Source organism: Lepisosteus platostomus, chromosome 22 (genome assembly GCF_059453375.1).
Source record: "Lepisosteus platostomus isolate fLepPlt1 chromosome 22, fLepPlt1.hap1, whole genome shotgun sequence".
Classification (NCBI taxonomy): Eukaryota; Metazoa; Chordata; class Actinopteri; order Semionotiformes; family Lepisosteidae; genus Lepisosteus; species Lepisosteus platostomus.
The window spans coordinates 8,746,903-8,767,551 of NC_142632.1; the positions used below are offsets into that span (position 1 = coordinate 8,746,903).

General features: G+C 46.6%; 1 protein-coding gene across 2 annotated transcripts; it reads left to right on the forward strand.

The window, feature by feature from the left end:
• Window positions 1-1,559: 1,559 nt before the first annotated feature.
• On the forward strand, window positions 1,560-19,744 carry spag5 (sperm associated antigen 5). Of its 2 annotated transcripts, none has more exons than XM_088616118.1 (26): window positions 1,560-1,713; window positions 2,113-2,189; window positions 3,214-3,318; window positions 3,724-5,780; window positions 6,115-6,322; window positions 7,273-7,392; window positions 7,636-7,728; window positions 8,811-8,945; window positions 9,259-9,378; window positions 9,563-9,655; window positions 10,605-10,739; window positions 11,539-11,632; window positions 12,126-12,273; window positions 13,074-13,124; window positions 13,506-13,680; window positions 14,164-14,297; window positions 14,727-14,895; window positions 15,122-15,272; window positions 15,483-15,560; window positions 15,667-15,793; window positions 16,341-16,473; window positions 16,799-16,879; window positions 18,186-18,338; window positions 18,900-18,974; window positions 19,097-19,177; window positions 19,591-19,744. In XM_088616118.1, the coding sequence occupies exons 2-26, from the start codon at window positions 2,133-2,135 to the stop codon at window positions 19,660-19,662; spliced, it is 4,845 nt and encodes a 1,614-aa protein (XP_088472244.1). In that variant the 5' UTR covers window positions 1,560-1,713; window positions 2,113-2,132; the 3' UTR covers window positions 19,663-19,744. The 2 variants fall into 2 exon arrangements, with proteins under 2 accessions (XP_088472244.1, XP_088472245.1); XM_088616119.1 differs by having other exon boundaries at window positions 2,117-2,189.
• The last annotated feature ends 905 nt before the right edge of the window (window positions 19,745-20,649 follow it).

The window sequence follows — 20,649 nt, forward strand, 5'->3', positions numbered from 1 at the left end:
TTTCATGCAAAAATCTGAATGCTTTGCCTCGCAGGAGTTTGCTGTCTGCTGAGACTGGAGTGACAGTCTGACACTGCCCTAGGCACCAGCACCTGTATTATTTATGCTTTATTATCTTCACAGTTGCACGGAGCCATAACAGCCAGATAACATATTGTATCTCTTTAAGGGTAATGAAATCAGCAGATGTCAGGAATTACAACTGTTTGACACACCACACCGATATTTTGAACAAGACCGTTTGGGATTTTAGACGTGAAGACTAAGGGACAGTGCAGGAAGTCACTGCTTCTCTGCCATGTCACACAGATGACATGCTAATCGGTACCAAACGGGTCCGCCGAGCCTCCAGTTGGGGTACCAGCCTCAGCCTGGTCCATGTGCTCCATGCAGTTAGCAACTCGTACTAACCTTAGCTGATGCCCGTAGCCAGTGTGACACTTTCAAAGTTATCATCCATCCATTATCGAACCATTCTATCTAATTCAGGGTCGCGGGGGAGACAGAGCCTATCCCAGCAAGCAACACACACAAGGCGGGGTACACCCTGGATGGGACACCAGTCCATCGCAAGGTACACACGGCACAGACGCACACAATCACACCTGGGCCAAGTTTCCCAGAAGCCACTTAACCTCCCAGTATGGCTCTGGACTGTTGGAAGAAACTGGGAACCGGACCACCCGGAGGAGCCCCACGAGAACATGAGGAGAACATGCAGACTCCACACAGACAGCACCTCAGGAATTGAACTCAGGACCCCAGCACTGAGAGGCAGCAAGACTAATAGTGAAAAGTAAAATATAACAGTGCAACAATGCCCCTTGGTGTGACAACAGTTCTATACAATAATAATTCCTTACACTTGCACAGCACTTTTCTGGACACTCCACTCAAAGTGCTTTACAGGTAATGGGGATCCCCTCCACCACCACCAGTGTGCAGCCTCACCTGCATGATGCAGCGGCAGCCATAGTGCGCCAGTACGCAGGGGTAACACCCCTACTCTTTTTGAGAAACGCCCTGGGACAGAGTATCTTTCTTTTCTTTTCAGGAGGGAATAAACCTATTACTTAGCCTACGCATGCTGACACAGCTACCCACCTGAACTAGTTCGTGTCTATGGTAAATATAGCCGTTTCTTTCGGCTCCTGAAGTGGTGCATCGTATGAAAACAAAATATATTCTGAGCTTTGCGACTTCTAACATTTTAAAATGTACATGATTTCCGAAAGCGCCTTGCTAGTACACTTATGGTTTTTTTTCTTGACGAAAGCAATGCGCTTGCTTGGGGAGAAAAAGCTTGGTATTTTTAATTTAAAAAAAGCACACCTCCTTAGCATGTTCGAAATCATCACTAACGCCGCTTCCCAAGCGTCGCACTGACAGTATAACAAGACTAAACCCTTCACATGCGCGTTCCCGCTAGGGTCTGCAAGGGCTCAGGGTGTCTAGTCGATTTCCGATATCACGTGACCCCAAACGCTAACCCCGCCCTCCCTTGCGTGCGCGTGCGCGTGCGCAAGGAGAGCACGCTTCGACGTGACGCAACTGGCCGACCGTCCAATGAGACGCGAGCGTGTAATGTTTGAAATTGTAGTTGAGCAGTTGAGAGAAATAGTTTTCTTTTAGGGCAGCGTGTTAATTTCTTATTATTTTTATTTATACGGCTAACAGAAGAACTCCAGAGCTCATCCGAAAATAGCAGGCCCGGTATGATCTTTACTACGTGGCTTTAAGTCATTTATGAATTCATTTAGTATAATAAAGTAAATATACGTTCGCTGACATTTAGGCTGAGAAATCCTCTAGTGGCTCCGGGGAGGTAGTCACCGTAAATATTGTTGTTATAATCTTGTAATGTTAGTAAGTATTGTTGTAGACATTATAAAAAACGTAAAATCTGCTTTAAGCTACTTCGTGAATAATGTATGTTATTAAACTTTTGACTTTTGACTTTCTAAGTACCATGATTAGAGTCTGTATAAATAAAAAAACATTGCCCGAAGTACAGAAATTAAAATGATATATGTATATGTATTTGTTTTGCTTGCTGTAACGGACTGTTACTTGTCGACCGGAGTCAAACGACATCTTCACACTTCTTTCTAGGTAGAATAACAGCCACACAAATGACTACGAGGAGAAGGTCGTCGATGAATATTGGAGTCGGAGAGGAAGGCTTTGGTGTAAGAAGGAAATGGGGCTTGTAGCTGCACTTCGTTAAAAGGCGATTAGACTGTGAACCGACTGGAGTGCCGGAATTTTAGTGTTGTGTCGTTTAGAAACCCATCTTAATCTTTCTGTCTCTAAAAGATAACAGTAGAAGGTCGAGTGGTCTCGTTTTGGGTTAGCAGTGTCCTAGTCCAGTGTGAACCCTTTATTTTCTCACAGTATTAACACTTAACTACAGTATTTAGGTTTGTCTTGAATGGAACCAACCCATTGTATAAAATCTTGCCTCCACTGCGCAGAGTTGTCAGACCTGAGCTGGAACGAATGCATTTCTGGAGGGTTTTGTCCTTTTAACAAAATGGAAGATGATGTACATTGTATAACTTCGGGTTTTTTAAGTAGTTGGACCATGCTGGGTGGCCTGGGGACCTTTTCAGTCTTCGTTCGTGGCTTTATAGGAAAGAATAAGAGAGAAAAAAGGTTTTAAAGGAAGAAAGACATGTTTTGACCCACACCAACACAGTCCGTGGCATGCCAGCAACTTTACCTGCTAAAATCCGTGTCTTCTTCTATTTGAGGAATGGCGTAGAAGCACGAGTTCAGGAAGTTTACGATGTGGGATGAGCTCCTTGAAAAAGGAACACTCCGTAAGGGTTTACATGGGAGGGTTACTACTTGTGCTGAAGCAGAAGTAACTTTGCAGTGTGCGTCATGACATTTGATGGGTTCGGTTAGCAAGGTGGGAAAAGAACCCACCAGGTTTGGGAAAGCTGAACTAATCGCACGTCTCATGAGCCTTGTTCCTGGGTATGCAGGCATTTCATGTAGAATAAGGTGATTAGAAAATAGTGGTGCAAATATTTCAGTGTAATTTACCACATGAGCATTTTAATCCTTTAATGCATTGGTCATGTGTCAGATCAAGGATTGCATGTTGTCTGGTATTTGTATTACGTTCCGTTTCTGTGTACTTGTTTTTACCATTTTCTCCTGGCTAATTGTAATTGGCTAACCCTTTGACTCCCTGACATGCTCCAGCCTCAAGGCAAGTCAATGGAGAGGACCCCTTTAAAGAGCTTCCAGAATGGTCTCTGCGCCTCGTCGTCCACACTCACACCCCTGTTCAGCAAACTCAAGATAAAGGTATGGTGTCACAGTTGGGCAGGGCACTCGGTTATCAATCGGACCAATCGGATCAATGGGGGGGGGAATGAATTGATATTGAATATTTTATTCTGTCTTTTGTATTAAGATTTCCTTTTCATAATTGTATGAAGGAGTCTGGTATTTGTGGGATATGGATCTGCTGGGGTGTTAGTAGGGAAATGAGAAATAAAGTAAGGAATTTCTTAGATTCTCCACCTGGAACGCTTAGTCCGGAATATGACTGAGTCATTATATCAATTATTTTTTTATTTAATAAAAGTTCTCTAATACAAGGGAACTGGTATGTTTGTGTTACTGTGAATGTCTCCTGGAGAAGGTAGTTAAATATAGAAAAACAAACTGTTGATGTTGATGGATTTCACCTTTTTTTTTTTTTTACAGGAGAATAAAAAGCACTTGAATTTGAACTCCATGCCTAGTTGCCCCGTTTCAAGAATCGATTTTAGTACCGAGGCTGCCAGGAAGGCCAGTGCTATTGAATCCCACCTGCAGCCTCTGGGAGAAATGGGAGAGTTCAAGGAGAACGCAGAGCCACTCAGAGTAACGGAAGATGATCGATGTTCCCTGGAATACCGCTTCCCAGATTCCCTTCCCGTCCTGCCCGCTGTCGGTCTGCCCCAGTCGGAGGCAGTAAGCACCCAGCCGCTGCCAGGCAGCGGAACTGCGGACGAGACCTACGTTGTAGATGAGTCCCCAGTTGACACCGTACCCGGTGTGACCACAGGGAGAGTCCGTGACCGTGACGAGGCGTCACAGGGCAATGTGACTGAACATCTCTCCGGTGACTCCCCACCAGTTCCGAAAGTGGACTCTCCCGGTGAGATCAACAGCACTATGGATGCCGTCAGCTTAGAGTTCCTTGGAGCAGATGTAGAGATTTGGGACCTTCCTGAGGCTTCGGACGGGACAACTCCAGATTCTACTGTGGGACAAGCAAATGGAAGCACGTTCATCGTTCAAGCAAGTGACCCAGAGGAACTACAGACCTTAAATGAAACGACCCACCTGCATGGCACCACTGTCCGTGGAGAAGTGATCAGTGCTCCAGCGAGCCGTTTCGGCAGCAGCAGGGCGGCCGATGGTCATTCCCTTGATATTTCGATGAAGAACGTGAGCTTTTTAAGCGATAACCCTTATGTTGATGCAGCGCACGACTACTGCGTTGCACCAGCTCCTGTCGTGCACAAGGCTGGGGGCTCTGAGATTCATCCAGCTGTTCTGTGTTTACTAGAACGCCAGCCAGATACTTTGGAAAACATGCAGAGTGAAGAAGACGATGATGCCTCACCTACTGCTCTTCCAGGCGTCCCAGTAGCACTAAGTTCCCCAATTCGAAACGCATTACCCATGCAGGACCAAACTGACCAGTTTTCCAGCGCTGATACAAAAAACAGCCCTTTTGCAGAAGATCTCTGTGTGAATGCACCAGGAACCGAACAGGCAGAGAGTTTAATGCCACTTGGATGCAGCCCTGTGGCTCCCAAGCAGAGTTCTGCCTCTTTGGCTGAAGGGAGCAGAGTCCTGAGTGTGCCACAAAGCGAGTCCCAGGAAGAAGATTCGGGAATAGGGAACGTGCTGTCGTCGGAGGCAAGGAGCCTGCAGCTTGCAACTGAGGCTGAGGCAGAGCTGCCTTTTGAGGCAGACCCATCAGCCTCTCTTCCCCGTCCATCCCTGGAGGGGTCGATCTCCGAGTCGTTCCAAAACGTTCTGGCGACCCCGGTGGAAAGGGCCCCCGTATTAAGCAGAAGCGTCAGCCTGCTCTTGAAGAGTTTGGTGAATTCTTCCGACAATCAAGCCGCCGGCTCGCCTGCCATCGGAACAGGGCCCGGCTCTGATGGGTGTGACCCCGATCCCAGGTCTCTTAGCCCAGCTGCTGACTCAGAGCACGACTTCTTCGGCAGTGGCAAGAGAAAGCTGGCAAGCCCCGGCGTTGGCAGTCTCAACAAGTTGTGGAGAGCAAGCCCTTACAGCCCTTTCCCTCAGCCGCAGCTGAACTCCACAGCCGCGAGCCTGGGAGTTAAAGAAGACTGGGATGTGAGTATATTATCGGGCTTAGAAGAGAAGCCCGAACCTGTCTCTTCGGTAAAGGTTAATGACGCTCATCCTGTTAAGGCCTCAATAGTGGATAAGCCTGACAAAATGGGGGTGCACGCAGCAGAATCTCTCCCTGGAGGAGGGTGCAGTTTGTCCCGCACCAAGGCCCAGGCCCTGCAACAGCAGCTCCTGCAGATGGCCGAAATCCTGATGTTTCCTTTGCCGTCCGGCACACAAGGTGCCCCGGCCTCCTCCTCCTCCTCTGTGGAGCTGTGCCCTGTCGGCACCTGTACCACCCCTGTGCACCGGACTGAACGAAGCGTCAACACGTCGGGGGTGTTTGAGAGGAAGAGGGAGATCTCGGTGGCCGAAATGGGGACCAACACGGATTCTCTGCTGTGGAAGTGAGTCCCGCTTTCTTAGTTTCGTTCCAGTTGTAAGCCTCCCGTTCCCAGATCTTCTTCAGTGCTGGTTAAAGCGTGACTCTGTCCTGCTTCAGGAGGATAATTCCCACTGCCTTCTTTAGAAGCTTTGATGGTCATATTTTTATATTTAAGATGTTGTTTGGAGCTGCATGTTAAGGGCTCGATGGTATTGTCTTGCAGTATTTTCATGACTGCAGTGTAATCTGTGTAGTCCTTTCCCACAGGAATATACAACAGGAATTCAGGCCTGTAAGGCGGAAAACTTGGAGAAGTGAGCGCGTGCCGTCTGGTGACGTGTGCATCCTTTTCACAGCCTTCCTGACCCTGAGAGCCTTCAAGCCCTCCCCCGGGCGGACCTGGAGATGCGACTGACCTCAGCCCTGATCGTGATGGAGGCCTTGTCGCAGCAGGTGGCCAGTGCGAGGGCCCGTGGCCAGGAGGTGCGCCCGGGACCGTCCAGTCTGAGGGAGACGTTTGTGCAGACGGACCTCACTGAGCTCAGCCAAGTGGAGCACGACAAGGTGAGAGAGGCTTCTGTTCACATTCCAGTAAGAGGTTTGACCCCCAGACGCATCGGAAATATCTTGAATGTAACACTTACATCCTCTTTCCATGATAACGTTCCTGTGCAGCATCATAGCTGTAATCCAGGTTGATTATCATCTGTACAGTTGAGCAGGTCTTGATTGATCAACTTCATGCCAGAATGTAAATGGCAGTTATGGTACAACCTGGCCAATTGTGCCAGGTTACCTTCTTATTATTTTAATGAGGTGCCACGTCTCGTTTTTCATTTGTGTTTATATAAAGGGATAAAATGCTCATTACCTGAATGGCTGCACCCCAGTATACATTTGAGAATGCATTCTAGAAAAGGGCACCTTGTAGCCAATCAACTGATAGCCGATCAATTTTTTTAAGACAAAAGGGTCAGAGATGAGGTTTTGGAAATCATACTATGTGATTGTGTGACTGTTTCTAGCATTTAAGTACATTTTATATGGTCACTGCGCCCAACGAAAGAAAATTGTTCTTAGAAATGTTCTATTCGTGCAATAAAACAAATTAGCCTGTTAGTTTTTGTAGGTCTCTGCGGTATATTACTTTACAGTAGTAGAGACGCGGACTGGAGCTTGTTGTTGTTTAGGGGTATTTTTGCCAGATTATTGATTATTGCTTATTTAACAATAAGGAATGCATGACACTTAACTGCCTGTGCACTGTAGATTGCCTGTGCACTGTTTACGAATAAAGAGTGGTAAAACGCATTGTATTGGAGTTTTTGAGTGGAAGTAAAAACGCTGTCTGCAACGTGAAGTACTTCCACGCCGTTGTGTGGCGAATGCTGCCTTATGACTTGAGTGCCAGAGTGGTGCGTTTGCAGGTCTTGGCATAGAATCGGCGGGCGCAGGTGCACCACCTTGCAGGGGGCACCTGTAAATGCGTGCTGCTGTGTGGTGTTGGCCCGCAGGTGGAGCAGCAGTACCAAGAGCTGTACGTGGGGGCCGTGCAGCGCGTCCGGTCCCTGGAGCTGCCTCAGGAAGAACTCCAGGCTCTCCTCCAGAGGCTGAAGGACGTCCGGGATGAAGTGGTGAGCAGCTCCTGCGCTTGGAGGAAAATGTTTTTTTTCATCAAGGAAAAACTTCTTTTATTAAAACATTTTTCAGACCCATATAGAAAAACGTGTTGTCTAATTTTGGTGCCTGTTAATTTGTCATGAAATCCCCCCCCCCCCCCAGTGCTAAAAAATGCTGGTTAAAAAGCAGTGCCGTCTTTACCTTGATGCGTGATGGCAGGAATGTCAGAGTCGTTTGTAATGATTTTGTGTTGACAGTTTTCCATGAGCACGGATACTGCAGCTGCCCTCACTATGGCTCAAGAAACATTTGACCTCAGCAAAGCAAATCAAGACGCCTCTGCCACGCAGGTACGCTCGCTGTCCTCAGCCAAGATGGATAGGGTAAGGGGGGCGATTTAAGGAATGTGCGTTTGCCTACAACAGGCTGAGCACAACTGGGGTGGGCGGGTGTATGTGTTGTGAAAGACCTCAAGCTTTTGAAAACCTCATTTTAATTGTTCAGCGCCTGCAAACTTGCAAGCACAGCTCCTGGCAGAACATGTACTGTCTTCCTGGGGAATCTGTCCGTGTCTGTGCTTCTCGAATTTGCTTAAGGTCCTAAAACACTTAGCGATTCCATATCTTAGTCGTGTGCATTTATAAGCACAGGGGCAGCAGGGTCAGCACTGCTGCCTCACAGCACTAGGGTCCTGGGGTCAATCCAGATCTGTCTGGAGTTTGTATGATCTCTCCAGGTTTCTAGTTGGTTTCCTCCAGGTGCTCTAGCTTCCTCTCGCAGCCCAAAGAGATGCTGATAGGTTAATTGGCTTCTTGGCAGGTTGGCTGTGTCGCCTGTGTCCGTGTGCTTCCTTGTGTCCTTTGCCCTGCCCCCCTGATATGGAAGAAGCCGTTAGGTGGATGGAGTTATAAGTGCTAAGGGTGAAAAGAGCTAGAACTTATAGGAGTGGAACCATTTCATCTACAACTGAGTTGCACCACCATTCTGTGCATGCAGCCCACTGTACAGCAGATGAGGTGTGGAAGTGTGAGATGGCTTCACGGGTTGAGTTAAGTCCAATTGTACACGTTTGGAGTGAAAATAACATGGCCACTCCCTGCTCTTTGGAAGAGTGCCTTGGGATCTTTAATGATTGAGCAGTCAGAACCTCTGTTTAACACATCTCATGCAAAGGACAGCATTAGTGTCCCTAAAAATCCAGAAATTCTATTTTAGAGGGAAGAGTGCCACCTACTGGTAGACCAATGCAATTTGAAGCAGTGGAATGACACTGATTCCAGATTTTTAAAAAAAATCTACTTATGCCTGTGAATTACTCAAAGATTCTCCCACCAAAGAGGTCAATTTGGAATTTGGGTTTATAAGTGATCAGCAGACCGAGCTGATGTTTCCTTGTTCCAGCGTTTCAGTCCAGAGGTTTGTGTTTGTGCAGATGTCTCGGATGAAGGGGCTGCATGGAAGGAGCATGGAGATGCTGAGGAAGATGAGGGAAAAGGTCGTGGAGAGCCAGCGCCAGCGGGATGGCGCGAGGCAGCAGGTGGAGGAAGCCCTCAGGGCTAAGGAGGCGGTAAGCTTCTGTTTTTTTTAAATGATGCAAAATAAGCTTACAAATACAGATCTAGGAATTCTTTCTGAAACAGCACACCTTGCCCTACATAAAGTAAATTGCAAAAGTGTAAAAATCTTCCATCAGTACATAGCATAAAATTACAGGAATGCACAACATAATTTCTTCAGTTATCAGTTTTATAAATGCATGCACCTTTGGAATTCTCGGCCAGCTTACTTGTGGCCTTTTTGTCTTTTAATGAGGGGGAGCCCCACAGTGATTAAAAGCGCGCGCTGTCTGACCCTGACCCCCTCTCTGCTTGTCTGCCCAGGCCCATGCTGTCGCTGAGGCCCTGAGGTGCCACTCCGCCGCCCGGATCAGAGAGCTGGAGCAGAGCGTGGGCTCGCACCAGGAGCTCGTCGCCGCCCTCAGACTGGCACGCCCGGAGCAGGTACCCCCAGCGTCCTCTGCCACAGCCAGCGTGCACCCAGCGCCCCCCTGTTGGTAGTTTTGGGGTGGAGTTGGGTTTGAATCTTTTACCTGCTTGTGGTCCTGTTCTGTTCTACCTCTGCTTACATTAACACACTGGTGTTATTAATTTGTTAACACCAGCCTCTGTTTTGGTTTTATCTGAGGATGCCCTCAATGATGGAGTTGCAGAATCACTCCAGTCCTTTGAAGAGCTCTGTGAAGCAATGAAGTCCGATGGCCTGCAGATGAGAGAGCAGGTGAGTGGCAGGGTGGGTGATACAGCTCAGTGTTCATAAGAAAATGTGGGTTGACAGGAGCTTGCCTGTAGTCTGAAGAGAGGCTTGACATTGTCAGAATCCACTTCCAAATCCTGCCCGCTTTTCTCTTGTTTCTTTTGTGGTGCTTTCTGATGATGTAAACTTTCCTTTTAAGGATTTTGCGTGCTGGTATCAGGTTCTCTCATAGTCTTCTCCATTTGTGAATGAAAAGGTTGTTTTTTTTTCCAACCGGTCAGTGTAGGAAATTTCCTTCAGTCCCAGAATACCTCTGGTTGCTCTTCTCTGGACTGATTTCAGAGTGGCAGTATTTCGATAACATGGTGACCGAAAATTTGACGCAGTATTGTGAAAAAGGATTTAACCATGGATTATACATCTAAGACTTGACTGAAATTCTTCACTTTTAGCTATATATTGGAGCATTTTGTTTGCCTTTTTAATTGTTTCTCCAAATTCTAAAGGCCTAACTGGCATTATAAGGACAGTATTACAAAGGGGGCAGAGGTATTTGCTTTGATCCATATCAGCATTCTGAAGTAAAAGCTGAAAGATCGATATTTTATCCAAGCGGATCTCCGAGCTTCGACATGGTTCTATAAAGCGAATAGTAATTTTTATCTATTGGTTCATTTTTTTGGATAAAGACCAATATGATTTAAAGCACAGTATGGTCTTAACCTGATGTGCGTTGACGGTTATGGATTGAAAGGTCCTTCACTTAGATTGCTATATAAGCAGGCACAAATATAAGTCATTTTCAGCAACAGCATCCAGTAACATGAGTATTGTATAGAAAGGAATTTTTAATTGTTGCTGCTATATTGCAAGATTTTGCATTACAATTGTAATATTGTCAAGAGAAGTAGTGCGATATGATCGAAAGTAGAGAGCAGAAAAGTAGCTCTTGACGGTTGTTCTGTGTTTGTAGTGGACGCATGCTCGAGACCTGCTCAAGCGCACGTTCCCTGTGCTCTCTGCACTGCGCACGAAAACGGATTCTGCCCTGAGGGAGAGGGAAGACATGAGGCTGGACATGGAGAGAGCGAACGAAGAGAGAAATCAGGTGGGGTCATGAAGGCGTGATCCACTGTCCACAGAGTAAATCTTCCTGTGTGTTCAGGTTTATTTTAGTTTCATTTTTCATTAAAAAAAATGAATGTTTTCATTAAAAATTTTTCATTAGTTTCATTTTTCATTAACGGTAGTTGTAAATACCCTTCCTTTTGTCACTGACCGAAAAGAAACTGAAATTGTAGGTAATTAATAATAATAATAATAATTAATAATAATTGCTTACACTTATATAGTGCTTTTCTGGACACTCCACTCAAAGCGCTTTATAGGTAATGGGGATCCCCTCCACCATCACCAATGTGCAGCCCCACCTGGATGATGCACCAGAACGCTCCCCACACACCAGCTCTCAGTGGGGAGGAGAGCAGAGTGATGAAGCCAGTTCAGAGACGGGGATTATTAGGAGGCCATGATTGTTAAGGGCCAATGGGAAATTTGGCCAGGACGCCGGGGTAACACCCCTACTCTTTTCGAGAGACACCCTGGGATTTTTAATGACCAGAGAGAGTCAGGACCTCGGTTTTACGTCTCATCCGAAGGACGGAGCCTTTTTACAGTATAGTGTCCCTGTCGCTATACTGGGGCATTAGGACCCACATGGACCGCAGGGTGAGCGCCCCCTGCTGGCCCCACTAACACCTCTTCCAGGAGCAACCTTAGTTTTCCCAGGAGGTCTCCCATCCAGGTACTGACCAGGCTCACACCTGCTGAGCTCCAGTGGGCTGCCAGTTGTGAGTTGCAGGGTGAAATGGCTGCTGGCTAATTGGTTTGCTGTCTTTGTTGTACAGATACAAGGAGAGCTGGCCCAGTCAGCCTTGAGCCTACAAGATGCAACGCAGGAGATTGGAGACCTGAGACTTAAAGCAACCATTATGAATTCAGGTAAGATCTGTTCCAGCCTTCAGAGTTCTCATTGTAGTATCGCATTCAAATCAACCACCTGTTAATCTTCTCATGTTTTTAAACTGAAACCTCAGTCTTTTATACATTAAGTGGATCTCCTGGAACAGTTAACATGTACATAGTTAACGTGACACGTTTCTTTGTTGTTTTTGTCTATTTTTATTTTGGGAATACGGAAGAGTAGTTGGAGGAGGGGATACTAGCAAATGCTCTATCTCCTGCATGATCTACTGTATGGCCTAGAAATGTATTGATACCTGTCAAAGACTAAACAGTTTAAAAAAAAAGAAAACTAGCGACTTGTCAGTAAGATGTGGAATAAATTCCGTTTATTTGTCATATGCACAAGTGTAATGCAATTCTTATATTGCTATTGATGTGGAGATATTGAGCTGCTGTCTGCCAGCTGGGGGTTATTTTGTTCTGCTGTTTGCTTCCTTCACTGATGCCCCCCCGTCTGCCGGTGTTCCAGAGCTCACGGTTCTGACCGAGAGGCTGCGGGAGGCCGAACAGGACCGGGCCCTGCTCCAGCGGGAGAATCAGGAGCTGTCCACCAGACTGTGCTCCGCCGAGGCCTGGCAGACCCAGCTGAACCAGGCCCTCAGTGCAGAGACCGAACGGTGAGGGAGCTTTTTTTTTTAAGATCCTAGCGCAGTCAAAATCCACTGCGTCTTAACTGCTTCATCAGCTCAGTCGATTGTCATGTGCACAAGTGCAGTGAAATGCTTATTTGCATGTATGCTCCAATACAAAGACTTTAAGGTAACACCAAAATGCATAAATACAGAAACAGCCACAGCAACAAGAACAAGTTAAGTAAGATGCATCTTAGAGAAGAAAATAAATAAAAACATCACTGTATCAGTGTGAGCCAGTGGTAGGGGTAGAGTTCAGTAGTCTGACAGAGTCTGGACGTTTGTGCCTTTATGCTCCTATAACCCTCACCAGAGGGGAGGAGGGAGAAAAGTGAGAAGCCAGGATGATCCTTAACGATACTTCCAGCCTTCCTGAGACAGCGAGTAGTAACAATGTCTGAATTAGAGGGGAGCTGTACTCCAGTGATGGACTGGGCTGACGTGATCACCCCCTGTAACAACAAGCTGCTGCCAAACCACACTGTGATCCCACACTCTCAATAGCACACCTGTAAAGTGTGGTAAGGACAGTTGAAGACTTTTTCAGCTGTTTGAGGAAGTAAAGGTGTCATTCTCACTGGAGCTACAAAGAAGGCACATGCTGGGACCACGTTAAATCACTAGTGATGAAGGTGAATGTGGCTCAGGTACGCCTTAAGTGGTTGTTAAGTTTGCGTGTTAACAGAGAGGTGTGGCCTTGGAAAAGCAATATTGTGATTAACTCGGTGGCCGACATCATCGCACAGCTTCACCTCCCAGACTGCTCACGCTTGCTTTGTTTTCAGGTTTCAGCTGTCAGTGGAACAAAACCAGCAGTCGTCCGAGTATATTCATAGGTGAGCAAAAGAAGTTACTGGAGTTCTTCCACAGCACCAGCTTCTTATGTTCTGAGGTGTATGTTAGGATTGGTACAGATCTAGTGTGGTTTTTTTGGTTGGATTCCATCCATTGATGTTTATATTTTTGGAAATGTCATTCTACCTTACTTTAAACATTATATCGGCTCTGCACAGTTCAGATTTGAATGAGATAAAATGCTGGCACATAGTTTTCATGAGCCGCTAAGACTGTAGCTGTCTGTATTCTGTGTCCATTTGTTTGGTAAATGACTGCATTAGTCTTTTCCTTGATTTGAACGTTTTAACAAATCGTCGATTTGATGAGGCTGAAAGCACAAATCGGAGTATAGTAAAATTCCATTTGTTTCCCTGGCCAAGACTGGAGTCCATGTTAGCAGAGACCCAGCGGCAGGTCGACGAGCTGACGTCGGCTATGGAAGGCCGAGACGCCCAGCTGTCCAGCCTGCAGAAACAGCTGGACAGGCAGAGCTCCGAGCTCGAGCACCAGGAGAAGCTGCAGGCACAGCTGTCTGCCCTGAAGGAGATGAATGAGGTAGGACACTGAAGTGGCTTGGGTGGCTACCTTTTAATGTTACACAAGAGATTTATAAGATCACTTTATTAGGCACATACAATTTCTTGCATTAGGGATTTGTCTTCTCGCATACCCAGCTTTCTCTCCATGAGACACACGGACAGGGAGAGAAGCTGGGGGTCAGAGCGCAGGGTCAGCCATTTATACGGCACCCCTGGAGCAGCTGGGGTGAAGGGCCTTGCTCAGGGGCCCAAGAGAGTAGGATTCCTCTGCCGGCCGCAGGATTTGAACTGGCAACCTTCCAGCCACAGGCCCAGATCCTTTGCCACAGTGCCACCTCTCCGCCCCATCAAACGAGCAGATTTGATGTTGGTGTGACATTTTGACATTCTGCTGGCAGTGTGAGCAGCTTTAAGGCTGCCGACAGTGATGGTAGTGAGAGCAGCCTCTTCACTGGGGTTCCGATGGGGTCACTACATTTCCCCTCGTTGTTCCGCCCAGTTCCTTCAGGAAGAGAACACGCTGTCCAGGGAGCAGGTGGCGGAGAGCGAGACGATGGTCAAGTCTAACCTGCAGGCTCTGAGGCAGCGCAACCTCGAGTGTGAAGACCTGAGGCGGAGAGTGGCTGAAATGAGGTAGGGAAGGGAAGTTTGCTCAGTTTCAGAAACGGCTGGATGCTTTCAGACCTTCCTATTATGTCTAGTAATATGAATGGTTGTTGTATATTATAACCTGGATGTTCTGTTTAAAGTGTACAGGACATTTTATATGATCTAAGCATTGTTTTTATTTTGACAGTTATTTATATATATATGCTTGAAACAAAGGTTATTGCTACAGGGTTAAAGCAATAGAGAATTGAAGCAAGATGTACATTCATAACAATTTCATCCCAAGATTGTAACTAAAACCGAGGTCCTGAATCTCTGTGGTCATTAAGAATCCCAGGGCGTCTCTCGAAAAGAGTAGGGGTGTTACCCCAGCGTCCTGGCCAAGTTTCCCCCCGGCCTTTACCAGTCATGGCCTCCTAATAACCTCCATCTCTGAACTGGCCCCTCCCCCAGGGCGGAACAGGAGAGCCTGCAGGAGGAAGTGGACAGCACCAGGGCGCGGGCCCGCAGCATGCTGCTGAGCATGGGGGAGCAGCTGAGCCAGTCCTGCTCCGAGGCCAGACTGCTGCACGACAGGCTGCAGGGCCTGGCCGACCAGCTGAAGGCCGCTCTCAGGAAACAGGTAAAGCATCCGAGAGCATTTAATCCATCGATAAACCGGCGCGGAGGTGGCACGTCTGGTGGTAGTGATGTTCACTGTGGCAGTATCTACTTATTCCTTTGCAGCTAGCGTGCCGACGTGGATCCATGCGCTAACCTCCGATGTTAAACTTGTGGCGTTAATCGGTTGTCTGCTTCAGGGCCGCCATGTTCCCGTTGAAAGTCGTCTTGAACGTGTTTGTGTTTAGAAACCGGACACCCCTGGCACGCTGCCCACACACAAGTCGGGCAACACTGCGGGCTCCTTTGTGGGCTCTGTGCTGGAGGCCGTCCACGATGAAGACGACGACGACGACGACTCTCCTGGTGACGGGCGAGGCGATGGCGTGGCAGACCCAGGTACGAGACTGCCAGGGAGTCCCGCAGAGAAGGGCCTGTGAAGAAAAAAAAAACTCTTCAATATTCAGTGTTGAGCTTTCTCTTGTAAAACAACACGACAAAAATCAAGGCGAATCAGAGAACCGCAGTGCGCGATATAAGGACTGCTGGAAGACGAGCACTTGGCCTAGCGGTCCGAATCCAATTGTGGTCACCATGTCGCCTCTACAGGTCTGGAAGCGATGCGCCGGGGTGCCTTAGAAGTTGGGAGCGGAGCCTTTGTCCCCATTATTCCAAAGAAGGCCGAAGGTTCGAGATCTGTCCGGAATGAGTGGTTCTGAATGAACACCCCCGTTGTGTTAATTTGCACCTGTCTAACGAGCCTCATTGTTCTCCGTCCCCCCCCCCCCTGCAGAAGTGGAGGAGCGCGGGCTGCTGCAGGTGCTGTCGGGAGTGAGGGAGACAGTCTCGGAGCTGTTTTCCGTCGTCTCCCAGCTCCAGGCCCTGAAGGCCGCCGAGCAGGAGGAGATGCAGCAGACGATGTGAGCAGCTGGTGGGGATGATGGACTTGATCAATCACTGTAGGGCAAGAGCGCCTGATCAATCACTGCAGGGAAAGCGCAACATTATCCTTGGGCAGAGGACAAAGTCAGTCACGAGCAGAACCACCAGAAATCATTTCTATCCAACTGTATTTTTTTATATTTCGGTAAAAAGTATGGAGATTGGAATCTTTTTTTAATGTTAGTAATTTTTGCTTGACAGTTTAAAAAAATCACTTGAAGATCAGACCACCGAGCTCTGTGTGACCTATTTAGTGTATTGGGAATCTCAGGAGGGAGTAATCTTAATAGATATGAAAATTGAAGACTTTCCCCCCCCCCCCCCGTCGTTACTTTAATTCACTAATTGCCTAATTCACTGGAGAGTGAAGTCTGTAAATGGGATGGTGGGTCTCAATAGATTTTAGACCCAAATTTCTGAACCTTGGATGAGGATGGCATCTGCGAAACGCGCACCTCTTCCTAGCGCCATTGTCGCCAGCGAATTGGTCCAGGTCAGTGCATGAGCTGCTTGATGTTGTTTCAGCACCAAGCTCCAGGATGAGAGAGAGGATCTTGAGCAGAAATACACCTCTGAGGTCTGTGACCTGAAAGACCAGATTGAACTCCTCCAGATTGAGGTGCAGAAGGCCAATTTGATTTTCCAGTACAAGGCTGAGGTGAGCTGTAAAAATACTATGTTTTCCTGTTGGTGTGAGTTTTGAACCGGCAGTTCAACAAAGGTCAAACAAAGTAGTCAAAGCAGTAATCGCAAGCAACAGGAGGCCATTTGAGCTCATTAATCCCAGAATCTTACCCAGCCCTTTACAAGAAGCCAGGATATTGGCTTCACAACACAGTTGTGGGAATTTGGAACAATACCTTTATGTAAAGAAGTGCCTCCCATTCTCAGTTTTATTTTTTAAAATGTCACGTCTTAACATTGAACTTTGTTCTGTGGGTCGTATTTCATGGTAGCCCGTTATTTCTGTCCCTCCCACACAGAAGGAAAAAGAGACGAAGAAACTGTCTGAGGACCTGATGGAGTACAGACAACTCTATCAACAGCAAAAATCTGAGAATGCCGTAAGGACGTCTGCCCGATTCCCCCTAATTAATCCCCCCGTTCTTGAAGACTTGTTCACTGAAATTATTTCCAAAAAAGGCTGTGGGTAGCAGTCCTGTGGGTTAAATTTCCTGTTAAGTATGTTTCTCTCTGCCTGATGCTTGTCTCTAGCTCTCATAACATGGGGGTTTTTTTTTGGTCACCTGACATTTGTCCTTTATCGGTGGCGATGACCGTGATCAGTAGCTTTCTGTTTAGATAAAAGGCACAGATAGCTCTATTACTAATGGATCGGAAGGCATTTAGAGACTTGGCTGTTTTGAAAGGCCCAAGAGGGGGGGGGGGGGGAGAGAGAGAGAGAGCATTTGCGGTCTTGTCACATTAATTTACGCCACTGCAGTGACTCAGCAGGCAGTGCAGATGGGCCAGAGCTCGAACACTTGAGAGCTGGGTGGGCACAGTACCACACCACTCCATCCAGGCCTGTGCATTTGCTCTTGGCACCTGTTCCTGCAGGTCTCGGTAATGGTTGGCTATTATTATTATTATAGAATTATGTGCAACAGAAGATAGGAGGCTGAGTGGAGCTGAAGAAAACATGCGCGCTGAGCTGCTCAAGCTTTTAAAAAATATATATTTTTTTTAATTCAATGAATTCCTGCATACATTTTAAGACTAATGGGAATCGTAGCAATTGTGTTGATGAATTATTGAAAGCTTTGTGGCGTACTTTCTATGGTCTGTTGCTTTCTTATTGATCTCCCCTCCCTGGCATGTGGTGAATTCTAATGATTGTTCCCACCCTACGACCTTTTTTTCCTGCCCTTGAAAGTACACGAGTTGATTTTTCCAAGAGCAGCTTGCCTGCACTGTTCCTTCATTTCCCAACGTGAAAATCCTGCTCTTGACCTCAATAGCGTGTGACATTCTCTGGTAATCTTAAAATTGCTCTGAGACCTAGGACAGATAGTCTTTCCTCTGTGTATTACAGAGAGGTCCAAGCGTTTGCTGACAGATTTTTAAGAACTTGCCTGTGGCATATTTTAACTAATTAATGCATTCTCTTAATGGAGAGATGACTTTTGGGAATAATCTTTTTTTTTTTCCCTCATTCTCGTTTATATTCCCGTTCACTGCAATTTATGGTACCAGGGATTTTGTTAAATTTAAATTCTGGTAGTTATGAGAGGTCGGATAGGTGGGGTTTTTTTCCATGGGGGGTGGGTTTTTTTATTCAGCGGTATATCTAATGGGGGGGGGGGAGACTTAAATCTCTTTGGATAGATGCTGTTGGACATGTGCACAGTACCTTTGTGTGTGCCACAGATCCTGCACGAGGAGCAGATGCAGCTGGAGAGGTCTCTGAAGACGCTCCAGGTGGAGGCCCAGGCGATGAAGGAGGAGCTATCCCATGTTCAGCAGGGCTCAGGACAGGGGCCCTCCTCCTCCCTGCAGGAGAAGATCTTGCTGCGCAAGGAGGCAAGGCTCAGAACGGCAGGGGCGCTGCAAAAGAGACGTGGGCTCCGCCGCATTCGGAAACGCCCGGTTTCAAGATGGCGTTTGGCCTCCCTCCGCGGGATGGGGCCTGGGACTTGCAGCTCTGACGGCTACAGCTCAGCCTCGCTTGTTCATGTTCTTGCCCACCATCTCAATCGAAATTGGCACTGCTGATCAAGGGCCCAGCTGGGGCAGAAACCAGCAGGTTCCAGGGCTTTTCTGAGACCAGAATTGAGCACCACTGCTATAGGGCGCCTGTGATGGGTTCAGCTTCAGGTCTTTCTGAGCTCTACTTTTTCATCATAGTGAGCAATTAGAAAATTCTGCATTCGCCTGTCCGAACGTTGATGTTTGTCCAGCCCATTTTAGTTGCAGCATAGAAATCATGCTGAATCTTTGCCTTCAGAGGGGTTGTTGCTTTAACACATCTAAATGTATTTGTTTCTTTAGAATCTTCCACTATTTGATTACTTTTCTCCCTTTACCAGCATGGTTGTAACACAAGGTTGTTGTTGTTTTTTTTCTTAATACTCCTGCTTCTAGGTGGAATCCCTGAAGTGTAGGGTCATAGAGGTTGAGGAGAGCAAGAGAAAACTTCTTGAGAGAGCCAAGAGACACGTGAGTGTTCAAACAGGCTTTTCAATTTAATCTTCATGTTCACGTCAGTCAGGTCGTCTCCCGGCAGGGCTGCGGCATTCTGGGTGAGACGCCTCCTGAAATGAATTATTCACTCATTCCAGCAAACGGTATACGAAGAGAACCAGCGGAAGTCCTTGCAGGAGCTAAAGACGCTGGATGAGATGATTGAGACTGTGAGGAAGGTGGGTGGGAGCCGGCCTGCTGTGCTGCAGGAATTGGAGCCCTGTAATTGACTTGTCATTTCGATTGTAAATCCTAACAGGGGACCAGCTCACATCTACAAAAATAAGTACTGTTTCAGGTGTGGACTCCCTTTTAGTTCATCTGCTCAAAACTGTCTAGCAGAAGTGAAAAGGGATTTTTTTCCCCCCAAATCGTGAGAAAATGGTGCCATCTGACTGTCCCATTCTGTCTTGCCTGTTTTTATTCATTACTGAAGATTTTCAGTGTCTGATGTTCCCTACCCATCATAGGAGAAATTCTTATTTGATGTATCTGGTTAAATAAAGGATTATATTAATGACTTCGTTGTCATCTCTGAACTGAAGCGTCTGTAATTTAGACTGAATATAATGGAGTATTTTTCTTCTTTCAGACCCTGGGCTCTGTTCCTGATCTTGTTGCTGTGTCTCAGGAGCTGCAGGCCTTGAGGGACTATCTTGGTTAGAGTGACATTGAGACTGTGGTTTGTAATTAATGTATATAATGCTCCTCACGTTTGATAATAAAGTTTCTTTTTCAAAGCAAAATTGCACTTTTTTTTATTAATCCTACTGATACCAGCATTTGCTGTCTATATGAAATAATCTTTGCAGCACAACTCAGATTGTCAGAATTCTCCTTTCCTCATTGACTCATTTTACCAGTTTTTCTTAATCTGTTCAGGGTCATTTCTTTCATATTTTAATTTAGTTGAACTAAATCACCTGGTTTTTGTTCTTAATTGTTTGCTAATTAAAAGTATCTGTAACTCACACAGATCTCTGTCCCTTTGAGGACTGGAGTTTCCCACCTCTCCTCACAACATAGTTCACCAGACCAGTTCAATTCAAGCTCTCCAGTTTTTCAGATCTGTCTTTTATATGGGTTTCAAACTCTCACTTTACAGCTGGAGCTCTGAATAACTTTGGTAATCTGAATTAGGTTAAAGGCCATTAAAAAGGAGAACATTTTGAGTTGACTTGAAGCATTTAACATTCAGATCTGTTAAATATAGGACTGTAATCGCCGGCAAAAAAGATGTGTCCTGCACTCCTGATCAGACCCACTTTCTCCCTGAAATGACCTTTCCTGCAATGGACCTGTAGGGATTTATGACCTGTTGCAGCAGATCCTGTATTGCATGTGTGGGGTTATGAACCCAGTAATAACTGCACATACCCCTTTATTACGATTGCATCACTAATAAAGCTGTGGCTTCAGGAGATGAAGGGCTAAAAATCTGACTCTGGTCTGGGGTCGTTACTCCTGACCTGGCTTGAGACTCCTCCTGATGTACAGGACTCCTCAGGAACAGCTGAAAGGTGGGATAATGGGGATAAGGTGGCTCTGTTGAAGGCTCTTCAGAAGGGACACAAACAGTGTAATTGTATTGCAGATGTATGGTTGGCTGCTTGATGAAATATTGATTTGGAAAATGTAATGGGATACCCTG

What these genes read in the sequence shown, in the direction of transcription:
- spag5 (XM_088616118.1), top strand. Translation starts at nt 2,133, where the DNA reads ATGACTACGAGGAGAAGGTCGTCGATGAATATTGGAGTCGGAGAGGAA. An exon ending in CGATGGCGTGGCAGACCCAG is followed by an intron (nt 15,273 to 15,482) that starts GTACGAGACTGC and finishes TCGCCTCTACAG; the next exon opens with GTCTGGAAGCGATGCGCCGG. An exon ending in AGCAAAAATCTGAGAATGCC is followed by an intron (nt 16,880 to 18,185) that starts GTAAGGACGTCT and finishes TGTGTGCCACAG; the next exon opens with ATCCTGCACGAGGAGCAGAT.